General features: G+C 55.2%; 7 protein-coding genes across 7 annotated transcripts; 3 read left to right on the forward strand and 4 right to left on the reverse strand.

Moving 5' to 3' along the window:
• Positions 1-324: 324 nt before the first annotated feature.
• Positions 325-1881, forward strand: CkaCkLH20_06023 (uncharacterized protein; the record flags this gene model as incomplete). Its single annotated transcript, XM_038888740.1, has 2 exons — positions 325-485; positions 546-1881. The coding sequence occupies 2 exons, from the start codon at positions 325-327 to the stop codon at positions 1879-1881; spliced, it is 1497 nt and encodes a 498-aa protein (XP_038746076.1).
• A 699-nt stretch (positions 1882-2580) lies between these two features.
• CkaCkLH20_06024 (uncharacterized protein) lies at positions 2581-4129 on the forward strand (the record flags this gene model as incomplete). The annotated part of the gene is made up of 2 exons (XM_038888741.1): positions 2581-2831; positions 3007-4129. 2 exons carry the CDS (start codon positions 2581-2583, stop codon positions 4127-4129), a joined length of 1374 nt encoding a protein of 457 aa, XP_038746077.1.
• An 862-nt stretch (positions 4130-4991) lies between these two features.
• On the reverse strand, positions 4992-7188 carry CkaCkLH20_06025 (uncharacterized protein; the record flags this gene model as incomplete). Its single annotated transcript, XM_038888742.1, has 5 exons — positions 4992-5356; positions 6257-6534; positions 6590-6725; positions 6800-7051; positions 7122-7188. 5 exons carry the CDS (start codon positions 7186-7188, stop codon positions 4992-4994), a joined length of 1098 nt encoding a protein of 365 aa, XP_038746078.1.
• Positions 7189-8485: 1297 nt separating this feature from the next.
• CkaCkLH20_06026 (ubiquitin carboxyl-terminal hydrolase) lies at positions 8486-14525 on the forward strand (the record flags this gene model as incomplete). The annotated part of the gene is made up of 2 exons (XM_038888743.1): positions 8486-9397; positions 12552-14525. 2 exons carry the CDS (start codon positions 8486-8488, stop codon positions 14523-14525), a joined length of 2886 nt encoding a protein of 961 aa, XP_038746079.1.
• Positions 14526-15302: 777 nt separating this feature from the next.
• Positions 15303-16690, reverse strand: CkaCkLH20_06027 (oxysterol binding protein; the record flags this gene model as incomplete). The annotated part of the gene is made up of 3 exons (XM_038888744.1): positions 15303-16173; positions 16237-16556; positions 16628-16690. 3 exons carry the CDS (start codon positions 16688-16690, stop codon positions 15303-15305), a joined length of 1254 nt encoding a protein of 417 aa, XP_038746080.1.
• Positions 16691-17874: 1184 nt separating this feature from the next.
• CkaCkLH20_06028 (glycosyltransferase family 31) lies at positions 17875-19300 on the reverse strand (the record flags this gene model as incomplete). The annotated part of the gene is made up of 2 exons (XM_038888745.1): positions 17875-18672; positions 18758-19300. 2 exons carry the CDS (start codon positions 19298-19300, stop codon positions 17875-17877), a joined length of 1341 nt encoding a protein of 446 aa, XP_038746081.1.
• A 1422-nt stretch (positions 19301-20722) lies between these two features.
• On the reverse strand, positions 20723-22406 carry CkaCkLH20_06029 (major facilitator superfamily transporter; the record flags this gene model as incomplete). Its single annotated transcript, XM_038888746.1, has 4 exons — positions 20723-20862; positions 20915-21666; positions 21717-22100; positions 22153-22406. The coding sequence occupies 4 exons, from the start codon at positions 22404-22406 to the stop codon at positions 20723-20725; spliced, it is 1530 nt and encodes a 509-aa protein (XP_038746082.1).
• Positions 22407-22766: the final 360 nt, after the last annotated feature.

Below are 22766 nucleotides of genomic sequence, written 5' to 3' on the forward strand. Positions count from 1 at the left end.
AGTAAAAGAATGAAGAGGGGAAATTATTTCTTATCTTTGGCTGAAGAAAAAAACATTTGAACAATCGTATTGTTGTCTTCTTTGTAGCTTTGGAGTAATCCCCCAGCATACTTCTGCAGTAATATCCGTCCGGCAACTTGGAGGCATTGGACCTGATCTCCTTGAGACGTATTTCCGTCTCTATCTTACCCGCTTGATCGAAGAACTGCTGCCCACGGCGCAAACTATTGGAACGTCCGCTACGTTCCTTCATCCCATACCCGGACATCTCACTTTCTATCACCCCTCCTCCATTTCGGCCAATGAGACCCTGAAAAGAACGCCATGGCAGACATTCCAGAGACACAAACTGTCCTCATTCTTTATGCGGCAAAGCAGCCGTATGAGACGGCAGAAAAATATGCGGTTCCTAGTCTCCAAGATGAGCGGGAAGTGCTGGTCCGGACAGAGCACATCGGTCTCAACCCGATCGACTGGAAGGCACCGTAGGTTTAGTCTCTTCAGATCTTCATACGTCCTCGTGTAATGCTAAAGTATTTTACCAGAGACTTCAACTTCGCGATTCCCTCTCTCCCCTACATCTCCGGTCGCGAGCTCGTCGGCCGCGTAGTCAAGCGCCCAGGCGCATTCGCAAGTCGCCTCCAAAACGGCGATCAAGTCCTCGTCATCTCAACAGATTACCGCGACCTCCGCAAGGCAGCGTACCAACAATACGTCGTGACATCAGATTTCAACGCCGTCCGCATACCTCCCAATGTTTCCTCTCAAGCCGGGGCGACGCTCGGCGTCGCGTTTGTGGCCGCGGTTCTGTCTCTCGGCATCTGCATGGGCGTCGACTTCTCCAATGTTCTAGGGGGCCCTGACTTGTTGCAGCTTGTTCGCTCCATCCCTCCCGAATCGCTCCCGCAGGACATCAGGGCAGAGTGCCTCTCCGGAATCCGCGATCATGAGAGAGCTGTCGCTGGTGATTGGGTCGTTATCTGGGGCGGCTCGTCTACTTCTGCCAACTTGGCCGTTCAGCTTGCTAGACTTGCGGGATTGAAAGTGGTTACTGTTGTCGATAAGCTCCGTCATGGACTCCGGCTTTCGAATCACACTGTCCTCCGCCCGGATTTGCTGGTGGACTCTCACGACCCTGCCCGCGCAATCGATGTCATCCGTGCCAACGTGGGGAAGAACTTGCGCTTCGCTTTGGACACCTCCGGCCGCGACTCCGCAACCTGGCTCCTCCGATCCCTCTCCCCGGAAAAGGATGCCGAGAGGCCGCCCAGCCCGCCTGACACGCCGCGCAACGCGAGCTCATCTCTCAAGCACCTTATCGGCCTCACAGGTCTTCCCAAGGAACAAGCGCCTGAGTCTGTTTCGTATCACACTGTCCCAGTCAAGGTCTTCCACGAGGTCCCTGCCATTGGCGAGGCCCTTGTCTTGTGGCTGGAGAGGCTGCTTGAGAGCGGTCTTGTTAGCCCTCCGGAGGTTTTGGGTGTCGAGCAGGGCTTCGAAGGCATCAACCGCGGCCTCGATAGGATGAGACGCGGCGAAATTCGTGGCGGCAGAATGGTTGTTAGCCTTGAGCCGGAAGCGCCAACAGGATTCGTGAGGGATGCAAGCGCGGCACCCGCATTGATTGACTCTCCCACCCACGGAACGGGGCCGTCCTCGTTGTCTTCCAGCCCCGAGTTCACCGCTGCCGAGCCCAATTCTAGGAGCAGAAGGGCCTCTCTCTGGCAAGGGGCCTCTTCAGTGGATGCCGTTCCAAGACATATTCCGGAGGGTGGTATTTCAGCAGAAAGCGCAACGAACATTGCACAGCCGTCAGAGACTGCGGGCCTGTTATGGCAGCCCAAGCAAGCCAGTGTTATTTTGGCAGATTCGCTATCATAGCGTGAGACTGGGATTAAGTCATTTGAGCGACTAATGTATCCTGATGAAGTAGACGATGATATAAAAGACTTGGAGGTTTGCATTTGCCAGAACCAGCTGTTCGCATGAAATGATACGATATTCGGCGGGCATGATGATGAATATTCAATCCTGAATGCCATGGGCAGCGAAAGATGGAAGCATTTCCCACCCAATGACCACATCGAGACAGAAAGGTTGAGAGGCTGTGACTGTCAAGTCCGATAGAAATCAGGGCTCCACGGAACTGCTGCCCGATCGTGAGTAAAAAGCACACGGAAGGTGTCGCGGGTACGTACTGGGAAGTCCGCGTTGTAAGCGCACGTACGTATGCATATAGGCGCAGTTGCTGCACGCGGCAATCACAACATGTTTTTTCGTCGTGATAGAAGGGGAATTCCTTTCCGTGGAAATGACCTGCTGCCGGGCAAAGCCGCACCCGGATGACATGGGGCCGGTGTCGGCCCCACCATACCGCCGGGCCGGCTTCTTGCTTCTCTGCACGCGTTGAAAAGCACGTGAGAAGCTGTTTGCGTTCGTGCACCTGAAACGTCAGCGACGATATAATGACCTCAATAATTTTTGCAAAACACCTTGCCTCAGCAACCTTTCCAAAACCACCTTTCTTTTCCCTCATCGACTACATCACTAACGAAAAGGTGTCGAGATCTAGATAACATCATGGACACCATTGAGGATGACATCCAGGACAGCATCGAGCAAGACATCGAGGTCGACACAGGGAGCGAGATCGAGTACGACATCGAGTACGACATCGAGTACGACATCGAGGACGACATCGAGGACGACATTGAGGACAAAGCCACGATCGTGGTCAATCCCTTTGGACCCTGGGGAGTGCATTTCGGTGATTTCGGGTCCAGCTGTATAACGGCGCGTTTTGTGTGGTTGCATCTCCCGCCGGAACTACGGTTAACGATCCTCGGATACTTGTCCTATTGCCAGCGCCGCCGGTCCGATAGAGCGGCGTGGGCAAGCGTCTGCAAGGAGTGGCAGAAGTTCTTCGAGTCGCAAACATTTAACTCTCTGCGCCTTCGGTCGTGCGACCTGGACGCCCCTGGACAGAATTGTTACGGCCCACCGAAGACAGGCTGTCAGAAAGATGGAGTTCTGCATTGAGCTGAAGACATACACTTGCGCGGACGGGTGCGACAAACCAGAAAGCCAATCAACTATCGAAGCAAACAACACGCTCTTCACCAAGGCTCTGTGGGGTCTTTTCTCGATACTCGCCAAATGGGACATCGTGTTCGATCAACCGGGTCTGGCGCTGGAAATTGTGCCCAAGTCCACCAGCGACCGATGCCATGGATTCACAGCGTTGGGAAATATCAATGTTGGAACGAATCGCGACCACTTGCAGCTCTCGGTTGCGGGAAGCACCAAACGTGTGCTGCTCAACCCGCTGGATCTTACTCTTGATCGGGGCGCCGAACTCCCCGAAGTCCCCATCATCGAAGAACTCCGATTCCCCTGGGACTCTTTCAGGAGCTCGTCAACAGAAAGTCTCGAAAGTCTTCTCAAGTCTCTGCCTCGGTTGCAGGTCATCCAGTACGGCGCCCTTCAGGGTGTTAATCAACATGAGCAGGAGCGTCGCGATCTTACGTTGTTAGCCATACTCAGAAGCAGTGGATCATCCATCAGAACGGTTCACATCCATGAGCAATGCGCGACCGAGGACGCCAGACGCCATAGACAAGGTTCTCCCCCGCCCGAATTTCAGAGGCAAGGATGCAACCCGCAACTGGTTTCAGCCGCAGTAGAAGCTAGCTACGGTCTCGAGCGCTTTTACCTTAGGCAGGCTCTGAATGTCGGTGCGGGAAGCTTCTTTCAACACATAGAGGCCGCAGGTTCGCACCAGTTTTGGCCGGTTCTGGAACACCTTGAGCTTTGTACCAACTCCGGCAAGGACGTCAATCATTTGGGGCTGGCTGCGGCGAAGGCAGTTCTACGCATGCCTAAGATACGAACTCTTGCCATTGTGTATGGCGAGAGCACCAGGCTGGTTCTGTTGTATTATTCCCGAAAGAAGGACTCTACCAGACTCATAGTAGAAACCGAACGGCGGGAAAGGTTGAATTCTGGTGTGGTGAAGGCCTGGGAAAGGGTTGTGGAGCAACGTGATGCACCCAAACTTGAAATATGGTACAAGTCCTGGCCTTGGGAGCTGTTCTATGACTTGGAACAGATGCGCGGCAGCTATGGTTAATTTCACCTTAAAATGAATCCTTTTTTCTAGTTTCCACACGCAGAGGATGGTCTAGAGGCAATCTTCTCTAGCGCAATGTTCCCACGAAATCTGTAAAATTTCATGTCATTCTTAGCTTGAAGGCACGAGATGCTGAACTACGCCTCCTGTCCTGTAAATCAGGTGCACAGTAGTCTCAACGACGCATGCAAGAGAATATGAGCATGATAGCTCGGTTGAAACTAAGCACCATCTCATTTAACTGGCTTTTATTTCAAGAAGAACCAAAACAAACAGACCAAGTTAGAGAATGTACGGCTTAGAAAGGAAATTGCGGTGTAGATTATGTCTACTGTTGCAAGCCTGGTGTTCACATGAGCTGTTACTGCAGGACCATCGTGCCAATTTCGACAACCTTGGGGAAGTCTTAAAGATTAAGGATAGAACCTGGCTAGTTATAAAGAATCCTTTTTGTTACGATGCGCAGATGTGTAATTGCCTTCCTGGCCAGCTTTGGCTTCCAGGTTGTTGTCGTTATTTGTCTACAACAAACTAGCAAACTACTCCAGTAACCGAGTTCATCGATTCATTATGAAACAATGTGAAGGTCTGGATTTGCTGCAGGTGAGCAGGCCAACATTCAAGTACTAAGACTTTAGAGTTTCCTCTCATAGATGGGTGATGGAACCAGGTTTTGATATCGAATCACTCAAGCGGAAGATGTTGAGCTACATCGCAAGACCAATTAAGATTGTAGGTAATCGAGGCCGACTAGCAAAGCGAACCAAGAGGAATGAAGACGCATAAGTAATTCTAATAAAAGGAAACCAGCTTGCTCACTATAACTGCATCCCATGTTGTCCCCATCCAGCTAAGCATCACTTCAGAAAAACCGCCACCCCTTGTTTCTCGACTCATCAACTGGTGCCAACTGCACATCCATTTTTTTGGCCGCCCTATCCATGTCTCCAAGGGTCTTAAAGCCCCCATAACCCTTCCTTCTGTTGTCGCTGAGGCCGTAGAATAAAAGAGCGAGCGGGGACGATTTCCACGCTGCGCTGGAGTGCGCGTCTTTGCCGTTGCGAACCCTACCGCGTTGACTGGCCATGACCAAGATCGAGAACATCCATTGCGAGACGAGCAGCGCAACAGGATATGAGATCCAGCCCCAGTGAACGTAAACGCAAGTCTGAGTGCTGCTAACATTGCCGCTGGCTGTCCTGAGGCTGAGGTGCGATGGGGAGCCCTCTGGACCCGGATTGTTGCGGAGAGCAGCTGTCATCGACTTTGCCAGGCCTCGAAACAGGGTTTCAACTGTGGACATATTACCAGATCCAAGTGCATATACAGGTTTCAGCCATATTGGACCACCGACCTAGTTTCTCTGCAGAAAGACGCTTGTAACGTTATGAGGGAGAATCCCAGACAGAGTACGAGAGATGGTTATCCAGGCCATGTATCCCACAGCCCAGACACATTCTTGCGGGTAAAACTCCCAGGTCAGCAGGTGCGCTTCTAGTGGGTATCCCATCCCATATAGGCTACCATAAGTAGAATCAACTTTGACTGTCTTTGGTTTCCAGTCTGCGGTTGCAGTACATTGTCTCTCCTCCCCGTCGATGAGACTGGAATTGGTAGTAAGTGACCAGGCGATCTGCTCATTCGACCCGGATATACGGCATTTCTTTAATGGTTGTCCAGGCTCTTGCGATTCATTTTCTTTGTAGACACCGTTGGTGACTCTTCCACGAAACCTTTTGACACAGGGGTGTAACTTGCATCGGGCGGCAAATGGCGCTGGTTTCGCGCTTTTGCTATCATAGTCGCATGTACTACGAGCTTCGTTTCCACACGATAGCTGGAGCATGAGAACGTCGTAACTGATGAAGGCTTGATCATCTCTCGAAGGGGTCTGAATGATTGACAGCCTCGATCGTCCGTTCCGGGTAGTAACTTGAGGTCCCAGGTACTCCACTCCGTTTTCGTATTTGGTCAAAAGACTCCACGACCGTTCATCAGACAGAGTATGTTTTGTAACATTAGGAGCGGGATCCTCTATGACATTATGCGTGATATCTTGGCAGGAGTGACACATAGATAGCGAAGAAAAGAAGTAGTTATCGTCGCTAGCGAGGAAAGTGCAATTACCGGTGGCGCATTCGAATTTGACCTGAGACTCTGTTTCTTCGGGGTCCATGAGTCCCTTATGCATAGCTTCTTCCATGAATGGATCGACAGCCCATTCTGAAAACTCGGGATATGACGCTTTGATGGCAGTGTAATTGTTTGTTCTGGAGATTTCGGCTAATTCAGGAGCACTAGACGGCCTTGTCAACTGGCATCCCCTATGCTCAATCATGGCCTGAGAAACCGGATCGACGGCCAGTGCAGCAAGAGTGATCAAGGAGCCAAATACGGCTAAATAACTAGATTTCAACTCGAATTAGCTCGTGATCTACACTTCGGGAGATAATTACCTACGCCCTTCGTCTTCGTGGGAGTTGCTTGGCGATGAGGACTAGTGAACCCCACGGACCACGGCTGGCGTCGTCAAAGACAACGACATCGGACAGCTTGTGTTTTTGTTGAAACCAATTCCATTTCAATTGACCGAGACCTAAGTGAACACTTGTGATTAGTTGTGTTGCCATTGTAAATGTGATGCATCTAGCGTTGGAAACAGGAGTATACCTTCAGCTATGGGCATGATGAGCGCCGCCTTGAAGACAGCCGTGAAAATGGCAGTGAGGGAGTTGACTGATATCAACGCCGGCCAATCCGGCAAAGGCTTTTCATCGTAGAGGAACAAAATGATGGCAATGGAGATGATGCAGCCGAGTGCGAGCAGGCTACTCAGCATCTCCAACCACCATGCAGACCAGATCGTTTCGTGCGAAGCCCCGCCGTTGGTCTTTTCCAGTAGACTGTCGGTGTGGTCCTGGTCTGTTGGTGTGGAAGTGTTTTTCAAAGGCTGTGATTCTGCCGGGCGTGCCATCTCCAGCTCACCACTTACAACAGTGTCTTCCGGAGCATGATCTCTCGCGTGAGCCGGTGGGTGATGGTGTATAAAATTCGGCCATTCCTCGGCATAGACTGTTGAGAATGAGCTGCGGGTGGTCGAGATGCTGGGGGATACTGTTTCGAGGCTACTGGCTTCCAGATGATGTGCAGTCGTATCACATCCGCCAGACGATACTCGCCCAGTTGGGAGTTCATGAGCGACGCCATGACAGGCAAGAGGTGAAGAGCAAGTGTGAAGGGTCGTGGTTGACTCATCGGCCCTAGACGGGCTGGAATCTCTCCCGTCCGGTGAAATCGAGGACTCGAAGCTATTCATGGTTGCCGATCACAATCGTTCTCTCCAGAACAGGCAACACTGAGCGTGTGAGAGCAGACCAAAATCGCAGAAGCGATGAGGGGCGGCGCACAACTTAAGTGTTCTTCACGTACAATTCCCTCAACGTCGTATCACGTTGTTCAGATGTCTTGTACTACTACCCAGGGCTAAACGCAACCTAGATCACACCATTCTCACTGGACCGCTGCAAGGCAGCAGCGTTCTACAATCGAGGGTGGCTGAAGCCCAATGAACGTATCACAGTGCACCCCGACTAATCAACTATGCCAGTAACCTCAAGAGTCTCGAAAATCCGCGTCCCACACGGTCAGTTTCTTGTAGCATGTGCGTATGCAAGATGATAAAGTCCATGCGAAATTGCGCGCGAGCAACACATTCTCAACTCTTTGACTTATAGAGGAGCGGCTACGGTGCCGATAGAGCGAGAGAGAATTACCGATACACCATAAAACTCAGTTCAAGATTAATATTTGGACAAATCAACAGGACTTCCTCCTCCCTAACAGCAAGTCATCATGCCGCAAGTAGCCATCTCACTGACGGACAAGACTAAACGAGTCGTGATACTTTAGATGGCTCAATTCCAGCGGACGCCCAATGAAGGGACTGTGCCTCCGTGTCACTACATAACTTATCCTCTGTTGAGCTCAGAGTCGGCTGAAGAATATCCATGTCTGCTGTGCCACACCCACAAAAACACGGGACCGGAGTGATTGGATCATGCGGGGATAGTGGGGCCGAAAGAGCCCCTCACCGACCGGAAACCCGGCGATTCCTCTATCTAGTTTGTCTTCCTTCTATCCTTCCTTCCCTCTGTCTTTCAACGTCTTCCTTACCTCTGTCCTCCAACGCCTTCCTTCCCCCTGTCCTTTGACATCTTCCTTGCTTCTTTCCTTTCCCCTCATCACTAGCCGCCGTCCTTCTTGGCTTATTCATCACATGAATAACCGGACTCTCAGTGCCCCAAAACCCTCGATATCTCCCTCTCCAACTCAAAGGCATAAGACGGTGCTCACATCATGCCCGCACCCTCACGCTCACCCTCGCGCCTTCCCCCGGAGCTAATCTGGCACATAATCGAGAACCTTCTCCCCTCAAACACCCTCGCAATTCTCCCGCCCTCCTCGAGCGCAACAAAAACGCTCCTCTCCTTCACCCTCGTCAGCCACTCCACCAACCCCATCGCCACCCGCCTCCTGCGCCAACGCTGCATGCACATCGACTCCAGCCGTCGCCTAAGCCAAGTCCTTCTGACGCTCCTCGCCGCGCCCCGGCCCGCGACCCTCCCGCCGGTCTTCTCCCTCAAGTGCATCACGTCGCTCTATCTGGGGCCCTTCGGCAGGAGCCTCGACGACAAGTCCGTCGCGCTGTGGATCCGCGAGCTCTTCTGCGAGGTGTGCGCGACGCTGCGGCGGCTGGTCATCGACTGGCCCTGGCAGAGCCTGGACCCGTTCGAGGACCACCTCGACATCCTGCCGACGCTCAGGGACGGGATCGGGAGGCTGGCGGGGCTCGAGAAGTTGGTTTTGCTTCGCGCCTTCCCGGCCCTGCCGCCCCACGTCGACTCGCCCGCGTGTTTCTGGTATGCCTGTCGTGATATCAGGCGTCTGGTGCTGTTTGGGGTCCCGATGGGCCTGGGCGAATTCTGGAAGGAGCTTGCTGGATTCCCCAAGCTTGAGCAAGTGGTGTTTGTGCGTTCCTTATCGCTGGAAGGAACGAACATTAAAAAAGAGCTCTGCGCTTCGGACCAGAGCGCTTTGGACGGTAAAGTGTTGTTCTCCACGCCGGTCAGGATCGTACTGGCCGATGTGGAGAACGAAATGCCGGAGGTGGTGACGGATAGATGGGCCGAGTACGACCCGGCTGGGTTGGTGAGGGTTGAGAAGTACTATATTCCGACATCCTTCTATGGCGACGACGATATAAATACGGTATGTCACGACTGGGCGAAGGCGGCTTCCTTGAGGGGATCCATTTGGGACTGGAAAGGCGAGATGGTAGGGCCACCGTTGGTTGCTGCTTCATTGCCGTCGTGAGCTTCATCGCCGTCGCTAGCTCTATCGCCGTTCCCTTCTGTTCCTTGATTATTCATATTCTGAATACGCTGGCGACGACTGACGTTCTATCACGACTAGTTCAATGGTCCAATGTTTGCTTATGGTGACGGTTAGAGGGGTAGGAAAGCGCTCTAAGCTAGTTATCCCTGAGTACTTCTGTAACGATTTTGATATCGACATTACAACTCAAGTTTGTGTTCTTGATATCTCTAGTGATGCGGCTCGACCCGATGTTGCAAGCCGGGCCCGAGCTGCCGCCGCCAATTACTAGGTTTCGCATCTACGAAGAAGGCAAAATCCGGGGTTTGGACATGGACTCAAGGGACGGGATCCCTGGACTCGGCAAAGGTTGCCAAGCATAGAGCATAAAAGGGGGATGGCATCCCAAAGACTGCACCGCTCTCTCTCTTAAGCAGTCGCGGTTTTAGTTGGGAGCTATACGCGACAGAATCCTCGTATCGCCAGCCTTGAAAGCTCGCTTTCGGGCGGCACAGGCGCAGCAGAGTCCGCGTCGGCGAGGTGCTGCCGCGTCGGAGGTATTACGCAAGACTTAGCAGAGGACGCGTAGCTTACCGCCGCCAATACGCGGGTCAAATCTCCGCCGGCGCCATCGGCTAATGGCTGCCAAAGCCCCCCCACGGCGGCCGGTTCTCGATCGCCGTTGAACGGTTCACAGAGCCTGAGCGCAGGTTGGCCGAACGGGCGGGAAAGACGGGATTTTGTGTGATGCGTCAGACACCCGGCTATCTTCTGCTTGCCCAATAGCACTATCGGCAGGGCTTCGGCCAAAGTCAAATCCAGCCGGACGAGACCGGGGTAGGGTCTGTTCGCAGAAAGACTGAATGCGGGGATCTGAGACAGAATTACAGTGCAGATTTCCATATGATGTATCGCAGTCTCACAAGATTGAGGGGTAACGCGATCGGATTTCAGTTCGGGCTTTCCTAAGGCCTAGGCCCATACGACTGTTGCAATAGAGGCAGTGATTGGCATCTGATGGTTCGGACAGATCGGATGTGATTTTCTGGGAAAGCTGCAGGATTATCGGTAACCTGTAGGATGACAAACAGATGGACGGACTGAAGGCGAGAGCGACGAGGTCGGCGGTGTGGTGTGGTGGTCAGCTGGAGAAGGAAAGTCGAGTGACGTTGCATTGGATGCTTCTGCTTCTCCAACCCCCCACGTCGCAGCGAGACAGTGCCTCGGTCACCCAATGGGGCGGCGTGCTGGGTTTCAATCGCTCCGATTGATGTGTCGCCTTGCAGGAAGAGACAGGAGTTTCTGGGAAGCGGTTGGTCGCAGAGAGAGGACGAAATGCGGGAAGATCAGGGCGGACAGGGCTGTATGGCCAGGGCCGTAGCGGGCTTCCAGAACATGTCGTAGAACGATACCATGTAGAGTGTCGAGCGAAGTAGCACACGGACAGCCGCCAGTGCTGCCATGAGAAAGATGCGGTTAGTAGTCGATGTCTGTGGTGGATGATGATGTTGGACGATTCGCAGCAGAGTACGGATACTGCACCAGTCAGTCACATCGGGCGATGACTGGCAGAAACGGTGGACGACTCGGTGGACGGGCGGTGGGTGAGGTGGATAAGGCGGGAGGTGAGCACGGCTAAAAGGGACCTTCGGATCAACGGTGGCCGAGAGGGCCGAGCGGGCGGTGCCGGGACCAGAAGCTGCATGTTGCGTTGGAAAAAGTTCGAAGAAGCACATTTCGTGGAGTGAGCTTGATTCATGGAAACAAGACAAGAGTCGTGTTTTCGAGGCGGCCTCTTCATCATCATCGGCGGTATGTTAACGATCTCCGAATGGAAGGCGCGAAGAAGCAACGTGACCGGTGACGGTGACAGGAGAGGAAGATGGAAGGCAGCGCTAAGCCGACGGGAAACGGTGAGGAGACTGGATGGTGGGGTCAACGGCAGGCCGTTCCATTGGCGGGGCGCGCGCATAATGAGGCGGCACCAGGAGGAAGGAAAGAAAGAAGGAAGGAGAGATCGCGGAGAGGCGGGTCCTTCTTTCCTTCGTCCTCATAGCACTTGCCCTCAACTCATGGAAAGGCAGTCGCGTACCTCACCTATTGTCTTCCTCCTTCCTGACTTAAACACAACAGATTGGAAAGAAGGAAAGAAGGAAAGATTCAGGATGTCCTTCTTCCTCTGTTCCTTCCCTCCACACCAAAGACATGACAGCAGGAGACTCAATCAGCAGGAGTGATGCCTGCTTCCTCCTTGACATTCTCGCAATTAACCGCATCACGAGAAAGAGCACCCACCCATCCACATTCCGCCCTGCCAGTGTCATCCCCGCAGCTTGTGCACGCCTTTTGCTCGCTCATTTTCTGTCTTTTATGCTTCAATCTCAGTCCTTTTAACTCCTGGCCGTCGCATGTCTGTACGTAGGGTAGCCTCCCCGACCCCCGACCCCCGAATCGCGCTTTTCTGTCTTCCCCCGACTCGGTCTTGACCCCATCTTGGCCATCCACCGTCCCAATTTCTCCATTTTACCCCATTTTTTGGCATTTGCTTTACGGATACCTGCACCTGGTCCTGTCCTGCCCTGCACCTGCAGCAGCGAATCCCCCTCGTCCATCCACGTCCATTCCAGTTACCTGGTGTTCCATCGCAGACCCTCTTTCCCAGTCTCTCGTCTCTCGCCTCCGTCTTCGTCTCCGTCTCCATCTCCATTGCTCCAGTCCGCAACTTCTCGCCTCACCTCTCTCCATTGCCGTCATTGTCTCCTCCTCTCCTCCTGGCTTATGGCCTTCGCCAATTCCGTCTGATTCTCTCTGCATCGGGGACCATTGTCATATTTCTATACCTTGCAGAAAAGACAATGTTGAACTTTGATACCCTTACTGGCTCTTTTCTCTCATCGTTATGAACTCGCGCTTTCTTTGGTTTCACGGAGCATAGGTGAGATTGACTTCCATCCTGCGTGCCTCGGCGCTGTCGAGACGGAATTGTAACCCAACAAACACGTCCAACGAGACTTCTGTTGTCAAAGGCCGGCTATCTGACTTTCCATAGGCGTTGCAACATCCTGATCGTCGCGCACTCCCGCGCATCTCCCCGAATCCTACCCCGTCCTCCCAGCTTATCCCGAACATCCCGACTCCAGACATGCCCGACAAAAACCTCACGACCATTTCCTACGCTGCTGGCGCATCCCTCGCCGCCATCGCCCTCGTCTATGTTTTTGCGCCCACTTTCACAATTGACGAGACTAGCACCTCGTCCTCGCGCAGGAAGGGCGTCGTGGGTCTGCGCAATGCCGCCAACGACTGCTTCATAAACTCGACCCTACAGGCTCTCGCCGGCCTGGGCGAGCTTCGTATATACCTCATCCGCGAGACGCACCGCCGAAATATCGACGATGACGGCGTCTACTCCCAATTGGTTCAGCCCCCGGGCAAGAACTGGCCCGACTGGAAGATTGAGGGCATGCAGCGCGGCCTGGTCACACAAGGTTTGAAGGACATGCTTGACTCGCTGAACGAGCGGCCCATTTACAAAAAGTCCATCTCTGCCATCGACTTCGTGCGGGTTTTGGAGACGGCGTTCAGACAGCGCATTTCGCGGCAGCAGCAGGATGCGCAGGAGTTTCTCCAAATAGTGGCCGAGAGACTCAAGGACGAGTACCACGCTGGAGAGAGAGCCCGAGAACACGCGCGACTAGCCGCCTCGGCCGGGGCATCCGTTAACGGCGAACCCAACGGGGATGCCGTCCAACAGAAGCTCGAAAATCTCAACCTGACCAACGGGCACAGTGACGAGTCCACCTCCGCATTGCCTACACCCACCGTGCCCAAAATCCAGACCAATGGAATCCACATTTCCGCAGACGAGGACGAAGGTTTCCCCATGGAGGGAAGATACGAGTCGCAGTCGGAATGCCAGACCTGCGGCTACAAGACGAAGCCGAGGGAGGAGACGTTCTACATGCTGACCCTGAACGTCCCCCAGACCAGCTCCACGACCTTAAGCGCCTGCTTTGACGAAATCTTCAAGACGGAAATGATTGACGATTTCAAGTGCGAGAGGTGTAGACTGATTCACGGAGAAGAGTCACTGAAGAAGGATCTGGCAAAGGCCAAGAACGAGAGCGAAAAGCAAGCGTTGGAAGAAGCAATTCGAAAATTGCGGGTGGCCATCGACGGCGATCCCGAGCACGTCCCCGACGACATTTTACTCCCCGACATCAGCACAGCACCGAAGCGCAGGATCGCACGATCGACTCGCCTGACGTCTTTCCCCCGCATTCTCGCCGTCCACCTCTCCCGCTCCATCTACGACACGACTTCGACGAAGAACTCGGCCAAGGTTGCGTTCCCAGAGCGCTTGCCATTAGGTGGTCTTCGCGATCGCAGAAACTATAAGCTGCTAGGTCTGGTGACGCACAAGGGAAGCCACCACAGTGGACACTACGAATCGTTCCGGCGCCAGAACACCTACGCACCGTACTCGAATCAAAACACATTCCAGCCCTCGGGCATCTACAGCAAGACGGCCAGCCCCGCAGCGACGCCTCAGCCCTCGACGCCGCAACTCGGAGCCAGCCCTGCCGTGTCAACACCAGATCTGCTCACGCCGAGCTCGGAAACCAACTCGTCCACCCCGTCTCTGTCTTCCTCTTCCAACGGCTCGCCAAGAGACCGCATCAAGAAGCGCCTCAGCACGACCTCGGCGCCACGCGACAGGCAGAAAGAACCCGATTCAGGCAGCATCCGATCCGTCAAGTCACTCACCGCCTCGGCCAAGAGCACCGTCTCCAAGATCTCCCAGCGCGTCAACGGCAACAGCACCCCGGGATCGAGCCCTCCGCGGTCCACGCCCATGGCCGTCGCGCCCCGCCCACCCGTGCACAAGCGGAAGAAGCAGGCGACCGACCGCTGGTGGCGCATCAGCGACGAGAAGGTCCGCGAGGCCAAGACCAGCGACGTCTTGGACCTGCGCCGGGAGGTGTATCTACTCTTCTACGAACTCGAAAGGGACAGCCCGTAGATCGAGGCCGGCGACGTCCCCGTCCCCGTCCCCTCCCAGCGCGGGACGTTGCCGCCCGAGTACGACCCGCTACGGCTCTGCACGACGATGATGTCGAGGAGGTCGACTTTCTGGCGATGAACCACACAAACGTACACACGAAAATCCCACCCCTTTATTTCCCCGTGTGAACATAGTAACTTCATTGGACATATGCTGCTGCTGTTGCAAGGCATCAGAAGGGAACACAACAAAAAAGTGCATCGGTCAGGCGTATCATCATTTTTCTAGCATTCATCCGTTTTTGGGTATCTGTTGGAATTCCAAAGCATTGTTGGAGGGATGCGTTGAAGCAATAGAAGCGTCGAAGAAGCGTTCAGTGTAACCGATTGTAGAGGAGGAAGGATGCAGGTGTAGGTAGAGTGTCGGACTGCGCAATGCAGAAGATTACATAGGAAACCGTTGTTGGAATAAAAAGCAACGCATTCAATAACCATGTGTTCAGAATGACGTGTTTGCGATTTCAGGCATGGTAAGGCAGTCATATATTCCGTTCGATTAGTTGTTTACCGCGTGTACACGGTGCATGCCGACACCAACTCCGAGCGCCAACATGCTATTGAGCTTCTACAGGGTCCTCCATTCCCGTTTCCTAATGCCAGCCAAAACAAGCCCCCCTCGGAACCGCTCTCCCCGCCTCTCGATCCATCATTGTATAGAATTTCGTCGTTCCCTCGTTCATTAGATCCCACCCAGCCTACGTAGTTTTTGTATCAACCCCCGCCACCATCATCTAACTTACTGCCCGAGAATCTCCCCCGCGATCTTGGCCTGGTCCTCCGGGCTCAGCGCGGCCTGGCTGCGGACCTTGTCGGCCTTCTCGGCGTCGAAGCGCCACAGGCCGCCCGTCTTGTCGGCGTCGCCGGTGAGGGGCAGGCCGACGACGTCGCCGAGGGCCTTGAGGACCTCGTCGTCGCCGGCGCCCTGGCGGTCTGTGAAGTAGCGCCTCTCCCAGGCGCGGCCCTCGGCCTTCTCCTTGGCGCGGAGCTCGCGCTGGGCCTTCTCGATGGCGCTCTTCTCGCGGGAGACGGCGTCCATGTCGCCCTTCGCGATGCCGTCGGCGACGCCCTTCCAGGCGCGGCGGGACTCGAGGGGGTGCTGCTTGTCGATGGGCGCGACGACGAGCTTGGAGGTGGGGTGCTCGGCGGCGTCGTAGGTCTCGAGGAGGGTCTTTGAGGAGTTGTGTTTGGCGGCGCCCTGGTGGATCTCGAAGGACTTCGTCCAGACGCCGGTGATGTTGTAGGCGACGTCCTTCTCCTTGCCGGTGGGGTAGACGGAGGCGATGACGGAGTTCTTCTTGCCCGAGAGCCAGCCCTTGCCGGAGTAGTCGATCTTGGAGGTGAAGCCGGTGGAGGAGGTGATGAAGGAGGTGCCCTCGAGCTCGATGAAGGGGGCGCCGAAGATGAGGCCCTCGATGTGCAGGGCGGGGAGGGTGATGAGGTACGTCTCCTTCTTGCCGGCCTCGGGGGAGGGCACGGTCAGGACGGCGTGACCGATCTGCTTGATGTTGATCGTGCGGGAGAAGGTGGCCTTTTGGGCGTTGTAGCCCTCGAGGTGGACGCCGGAGGGGAGGTTCGTGATCGAGTAGGCCGTTGCCGGGGGGTGGTGGCTGTTCGGGAAGAGTCAGTGAACTTCGTCCGATGTGGTTCTCACGGCTGGTGTCTGTTCTTACCTGACCTGCTCGCTGATGAGCTCCGTGACGCCGGCCTCGTCGTCCCACTTGCCGAGGAAGAGCTCGCCGAGGAAGGGGTTCAGGGGCTTCTTCTCGTTGCCGTACTGCTCGGAGCGGGATGCGTATTGTTGCTTGAGGGTGGTGATGAACCACTTGGTGACGAGCATGGCGCGCTTGGCGGCGTCGGGCTCCTTGGCGGGGGCGGCGAAGATGGAGGGGTGCTCGCACCAGTAGGAGGAGAACTCCGTCAGGGAGGTCGAGGAGAGGATGAAGGGCGGCGCGGTCAGGGAGGAGAGGTCGCCGTTGAAGGAGGCGATGGACTGAAAAGTGGTGGTTAGTACGCGTACTCTCTGTCGCGATGTTGGGCTGGGGGTTGATGGCCGGACGGTACCTTGAGGAAAGCTCCCCAGCTGCCCTGGTTGGCCTGGGCCTGAGCCTGTGTTGAGGTCGCCATTGTCGTGTGGTAGTCTGTGTTCGGAATGGTTTATGTTTGTATGGTGACTTTTTTCGTCGTGAGATGTCTTTCGGTCGGTTGACTATCTCGGGTTTGTAGAGGTACAAGATCGGGGGAAGCACGAGGGCAGGCGGGGTGCGGCGTCGGATTGTCTTGTGCCCTTTATGAGCCAAAGTGGGATGTCGCCAGGGCCTGTCCTTAGCTTGGCTGCTGTTGCTGTTGGTAAGGTAAGGTAGAGTTTTGGCGGGGCGATTTTCGCTCTCAACAAGGCTCAGGGCAGGGGTCGGAGCTGCTTTTTCAGCGCTGCTAGGGACCGGACGAGGTGTACGGTGGGACTGCGTCGTCGGCGCTGTAAGGTACCGCCGAGTAAGAGGAATGCGTGTTGTCCGGGTGATGGAGGAGGTGGAATGGTTTATTGTGGAATGGGAGATTGATGAAGCCAAGAGGTCCAGGGGGAAATTAGCAGCAGGTGATGCAATTGAAGAGAGAGAGAGAAGAAAAAGTCGACGGAGGGGGGCATTGACGTCAAGTTAACGAATACCCAATCTGAAGAAGGCGAGAGAACAAAACAGGTCCCGATACGAATACACAGATGCCATTGGGGGCGTCAATTCCGGTGGCTGTGCGGCGGTGCTGCGTGCGCGGTCCAGTGCCTCCCAGGTCCCTCCTTTTGGGACGACGGAGACGTCATCGTCATCGACACTGACGGCGCCCATCGGACGGGGGAACCGCCGCTGACTGGACCGACGGTGCTTTGTCAGCCACCGACCTGACTGTTGGGAGGCCACCTGGTGCCACGTGTTGCCTCCTCCCGCATGAGCAGCTTCCGTTTCAGGCCTTCGGACGACGGGCGGCACTGCGGACTTTTGACAGCTCGGTCCTCGGTCGGGCCCGAGCTGCACCCCGGCTTCGGTGTGCGTATCTCGGTCTCGGTGAGGCTTCTTCCCCACGGGGGAGTGCCGGTGCCGGTGAGATTCAGATATACGAGGTCCGCATGCCGATCCGGGGATGATATAATTCTAGAACTCGAAAGCTCAGATGTGGAACATATGGGAAGGAGGTGTTAGTTTCGTATTACACTTATTTTCTACAATTACACCGAAATCTAGCCCCCTCCCTTTTGCGGTTTTTCTCTTCGTAGATCCTGGGTATCGTCACAGTCGTCCAACTCATGCCATCTCCTCTCAGCACGTATTTTGTAATCTCTCAAACTCCCAACGATTCACACCCGAGTAGTACCCTGGTGCATTCTCCCCCAGAATCATCCACGGACTGGTCCGGCACTCGCCCGTCTCCTCCACCCACGTCCACGCAAGACACTTCTTCTTCAAGCTCTCGCAGACCTCCAAACACGCCTCCGCATCGCCGACCCCGGCAACGACATCAGACCTCTCGTCCGTCCTCCCCACAAAGTCCCTCCCCCATCGGACGGGCGCCCTCTTGAACCCCCCCACCGTCGGCGCGTCGTAAATCTCCCACAGCTGGCCCCAGAAAACAGGACTCTTGGAATCCCGAAACGCCCTCCCGATGGCCCTCATCTCGCGCGGGTCCGCCACGCCGTGGAACGACACCAGCGGCGAGCAGAACCGGTCCGCCATGATTTTCGAGATGCCCGGCCGCTCCCCGTTGAAGAAGTGGCTGTACCGCTCGTCCAGGTAGACGCCCACCTTCTGGAACGCCGTCGCAACCAGCCTGTCGCCCCACGTCTCCGCCAGCGAGCTCTCCTGCGCCGCCGCGAGCACGTCCCGGCGGGAGAGCAGCCGCGCCGCGGCCTCGTGCGAGATCACCACCGACGAGCCCCCGTGCGCGAAGCGGCCCTTGAAGTCGCCCACCGCGTTGCCGATGTACTGCGGCGCGTCGGGGTCCCAGTGCGCGAGGAGGAGCCGCAGGCTGGGCTTGACGATGTAGGTGTCGTCGTCGAGGATGACGTACCACTTCTTGCGCGGGAGGTTGTCGTAGACGTACTCCAGACCCCAGATGAACTGTCCGACGCGAATCAGTTTGGCGGTTCGGTTCGGTCGCTCACGAACACGCGGGGCAGGCCGGTGAATAACAGGGGGAACGTACCTTGAGCGCATCGAGATCCCACCCGAAACCCCGCCCCGCCTCTTCGGCCTTGGTCTCGTCGCCCTTTTCGACGGCGTCTTTGAGGGCGAGGTAATCCTTGAACTTGGGCGCGGCGTGGTGTTTCCGCATCTCGGGCATGGCCATGACGCCGCCGACCGCATCGTGAACCTTCACCCCGGCGAGGGTGCCGTTCCCGCGCGGGGTCCAGTCGGCGACGACCAAAAACGCATCGGAGTCTTCTGGTGTTAGTTCAAGGGCCTCGAGCTGCGCCGCGAGCCGGTGGCGGGTCCCGTAGCCCGTCTTGATGAGGAGTCCCACGTCGGTTCGGAAGTCGATCGGGTACCGCGCGGGCTCGTACAGCCAGGCGTCCTTCTCGATACCGTCGCCGCGCAGCCAGTTCTTGAGGCCGGAGACGTTGAAGCGTAGCGCGAGCACGAGCGGGTTGTCGTAGGGCAGGATGAGGAAGAGCAGGGCGTTGCCGATGAGGAAGGAGAAGAAGAGGAGGACGACTGTGCGTCGGAGGCGAGCTGAAGGGAGGATCATGGCCGTGCCGGTCCCTGGTTGACGGGGCCGTGGTGATGGGGGCGGTTGTGTGGTGAGGTTGTCATGAGGTAGAGGCCGTGGTGGTTATTTCCCGGTGGTGTTCGCGGGAAAGTGAGTGTCGGGAGTGTATGCAGAGGCTAGCGCAGAGACAAATAAGACGCCCTGTGAGAGGACGAGGAAGTGAAGAAGCTCCGGGCGGGCAGGAGTTCGTTGGTTTGCGGGAACCTAATCCGAATCTCAGAGGTATGTGTCTCGGGAAGGAGAGATTGGCAAAGAATCGGGGTCGCTCTGCCAAGGGAGAGAGGGTCGTTTTGCGGCGTTAAAGATGTTGAGGCACAGCGAATTGATAGATGAGGCTATCGCCGAGTTGACAACGACATCGTCGCCAGTCGTTGATGGTGAAGAAGAGAACAAGAAGCGAAGAAGAATCCCCTGAAGGAAATTGGGCTTACTAGGCACGCCCGCCTCTGTGCGATCCCAAGATAAGACGAAAAGCAAATAAAAAGTAAAAAAGGGAACGGACAGGAAACATGGACTTATTGGGGAGCGTGGCGCCAAGCTGGTTCCAAGTGCCACGCCACTGACTCCCGCTGTCGGCAATGTGCATGCCGTTTCGTATTTCTTCTCTCCCTCCCGTTCTCCCTTGAAAGGTAAAGAGGAGGGAGAAAAAAAAGGGTCCGGAGAAGCCAAGAAAACACCAAGAAGCACTCATCTCATCCTCACCTATCCTGTGTCACTAGCTCAATTTCACAATGCGCTGTTTCCCTCTTGGTGTCTTGGTAAATTGTTCGCCCAGCAATGCCCAGAAAGTGAAATTCGGCACAGCCCTCACACCACCGCAGGACCTCACACATGCGCGTCTCACGTCTCATCATCCAGCCCGCAGTAGTTCCCGCGTTTGAGACGAATAAAACACCGCGGATTTCGATTCTCCCCTCGGAAGATCGATACAACACACCCCTCTTCTATGTCACCAATCCTGGTTTTACGTCGGAAACGCAGCTGCGCGGCTCAGTTGTGCGAGGGACCATGAACCATGCCAATTCTGGCCACACCCACACCCCCATGTTCGGGACGATCCAGTTACATCGGGGCGTTGCGATCGGGATGTTTCCCCAGAGCCCCCCACGCCGCTGATCTTTGCGAGCTGTCAGTGTTTCGACCGGTTGACGTCTCCCAGCGTTACAGCATTAAAACGTTCAATCTTCATTATTTCCCTCCAGTCTCCATTGGTTATCTTCGATGGCTCTATCATTCCTGTCGTTGTCATTTCTCTTCACTTCTTGCGTGTATTCGATCGCTGGTAGACACCCGGTGCCGTCCACTTCGAGTCATGATGACATGGCTGCATGTGGGTGGCCTGCTAGCGCCGCCGCCTCTGAAGAGTCCGGCAATGCATCGTCAAGGGTCTCCGAACCCTGCTTAGAATGTCACCGTATTGCATCTGCTCTTCTGTCTGATGCGTCGCCCGAAGTTGAAGAGTACCCAAGGTACCGGCATCAATGCCACTGCGATGAAGCCTAGGAGACTACTCGCCCAGCCGATCCCCAAATTCTCGTACACTGATGCAGTCAGTCACTGCTGTCGCAAAACTTCCGTGGAGTTGGCACTTACTCTGGACAATGAATAGCGGGAACGCGCCCGCGAGACTGTATCTTGCCAGGCTGTTCGCACTTGCCGCACTGGCGACCGTCGTTTTTTTGTACGTGTCCACGAGGTACTGTATGGTGCTGACGAACAGGCAAATGTTGCCCCATGCAAATGGAACGACGGCGACGACGGGACTGGCCCATGATATGTCCTCCCGCGCCGTCCATCCGAACCAAAAGAGTCCTAAGGGTAGCCCGATACTGCCAATCATGGCGGGATAAAGACGATACTCCGGCGGCGTGCGATGCGGCCGGTGCTTTTTAGTCTCGGGAAGGTAGAGTAGGAAGTTGCAAGCGAGGATCGTCAGAGTGCCCAGAACACAGCCTACGACAATCGAGATGAAGACCAGGCCCTGTTGCTCTATGCCGAAACCATATACCACTTCGAAGACGTAGGGCAGAGCGGCGAAGAACGAGAAGAGCGTCGCGAACTCGCAGGCGACGTAGAGGCAGATGAAGGTGACGATGGGCTCCGTAAACAACATCCACACAGGGCGTATGAGGGCTGTTGTCACAAAGCTATGGGCTCGAGAGCTAGCCGATGGCAGCGGATAGATATCGATGTCTAACTGCTTTGCGCGGCGACGTTTGAGGACTGGGTGATAGCTCTCCTTCGCGAATACTGTCGCAATCATGGATACGATGATGAAGAACAGCAAAGTCCACTGCGTCCATCGCCAGCCTTTGCGGTTTACGACGAAAGAGCCTATTACAGGGCTTCTGTGGGTCAGCATTTGAAACCTTCATAGGAGGACTTGTTCACCTACCCGAGACCTGGGCCGAGAAAGGGCATGAGGATGTACAGAGTTGAAGGAAGAGCACGCTTGGATGGTTGGTATGTCTCATTGATGGTGCCGGTTCCGATGGCCAGACTGGGCGACAGGCAAAACCCCGCGAGAAAGCGCAGGATGCAGATACCGGCGAAGTTGTGACAGAAACCTGCGCCGAGTGTGAAAAGTCCACCAAGAGGAAGGCTCCCAAGATAGACTGGATGTCTACCGACCGTCTCTGAGAGGGGACCGCCGACGATTGGGCCTAATCCTAGAGCAAATACGTACATAGACAACGGCAGGATGGCCTGGGTCATGGTTACGTTGAACTCCTCCATGAGTTGGGTGTGAGCGGGACTGATGATCGAAGTCCCGACAGATCTGTCACAACATCAGCACTCGGATCATATGAATTGAAGGCTTGTAGACTTACGCAGTGAAGGCAGCCGACGACAGCATGATTATCTGTCGTATTTTGAATCGTAAGGGCCAGTTCATGGGGTTGCTGCTGTCGGTCTCCCAGTCCAGCGAGGGGAGGGACTTCTCGACATCACCGGCATCTCCAGAGCGACTCGAATGGTTGACTGCTCGGTGGTTCTGTGTTTCGGATTCTTCTGGTATTCCGTCTTGGTTGGATGCTTGATCCGCACCTCCACGAGCGGATCGTGTTGTTGCGAAAGCTGCCATTGAAACTCGAAGCAGTGCCCCAACGTTACAAGACTGCAATGACGATGGGAGAGATGTCAACACGGAGTACAGTCCTTAAGACCTCTGCCAGCTAATGCTACGGAATACAGTTAGTCGATGTGGACTAGCTTGGTTCGGCTGCTTTAAATCATACCTGCGCGCGATGATGAACTAGATGGCATACTAAGGCGCACATCGCTGCTGGCTTTTTGTAGCCGTAAGCCACCCGCGCGGATCTGAGATAGCCATAACACCGTTCTTTGACCAGTCGAGTCGTGAAAGATGACGCCAGACGAGGTTATGAGAAACAATTCCCATCTTCCGCCGTGTAGATCAACTATCCGGTAATGTTGGGTCCGC

This window comes from Colletotrichum karsti (genome assembly GCF_011947395.1).
Source record: "Colletotrichum karsti strain CkLH20 chromosome Unknown Scaffold17, whole genome shotgun sequence".
Classification (NCBI taxonomy): Eukaryota; Fungi; Ascomycota; class Sordariomycetes; order Glomerellales; family Glomerellaceae; genus Colletotrichum; species Colletotrichum karsti.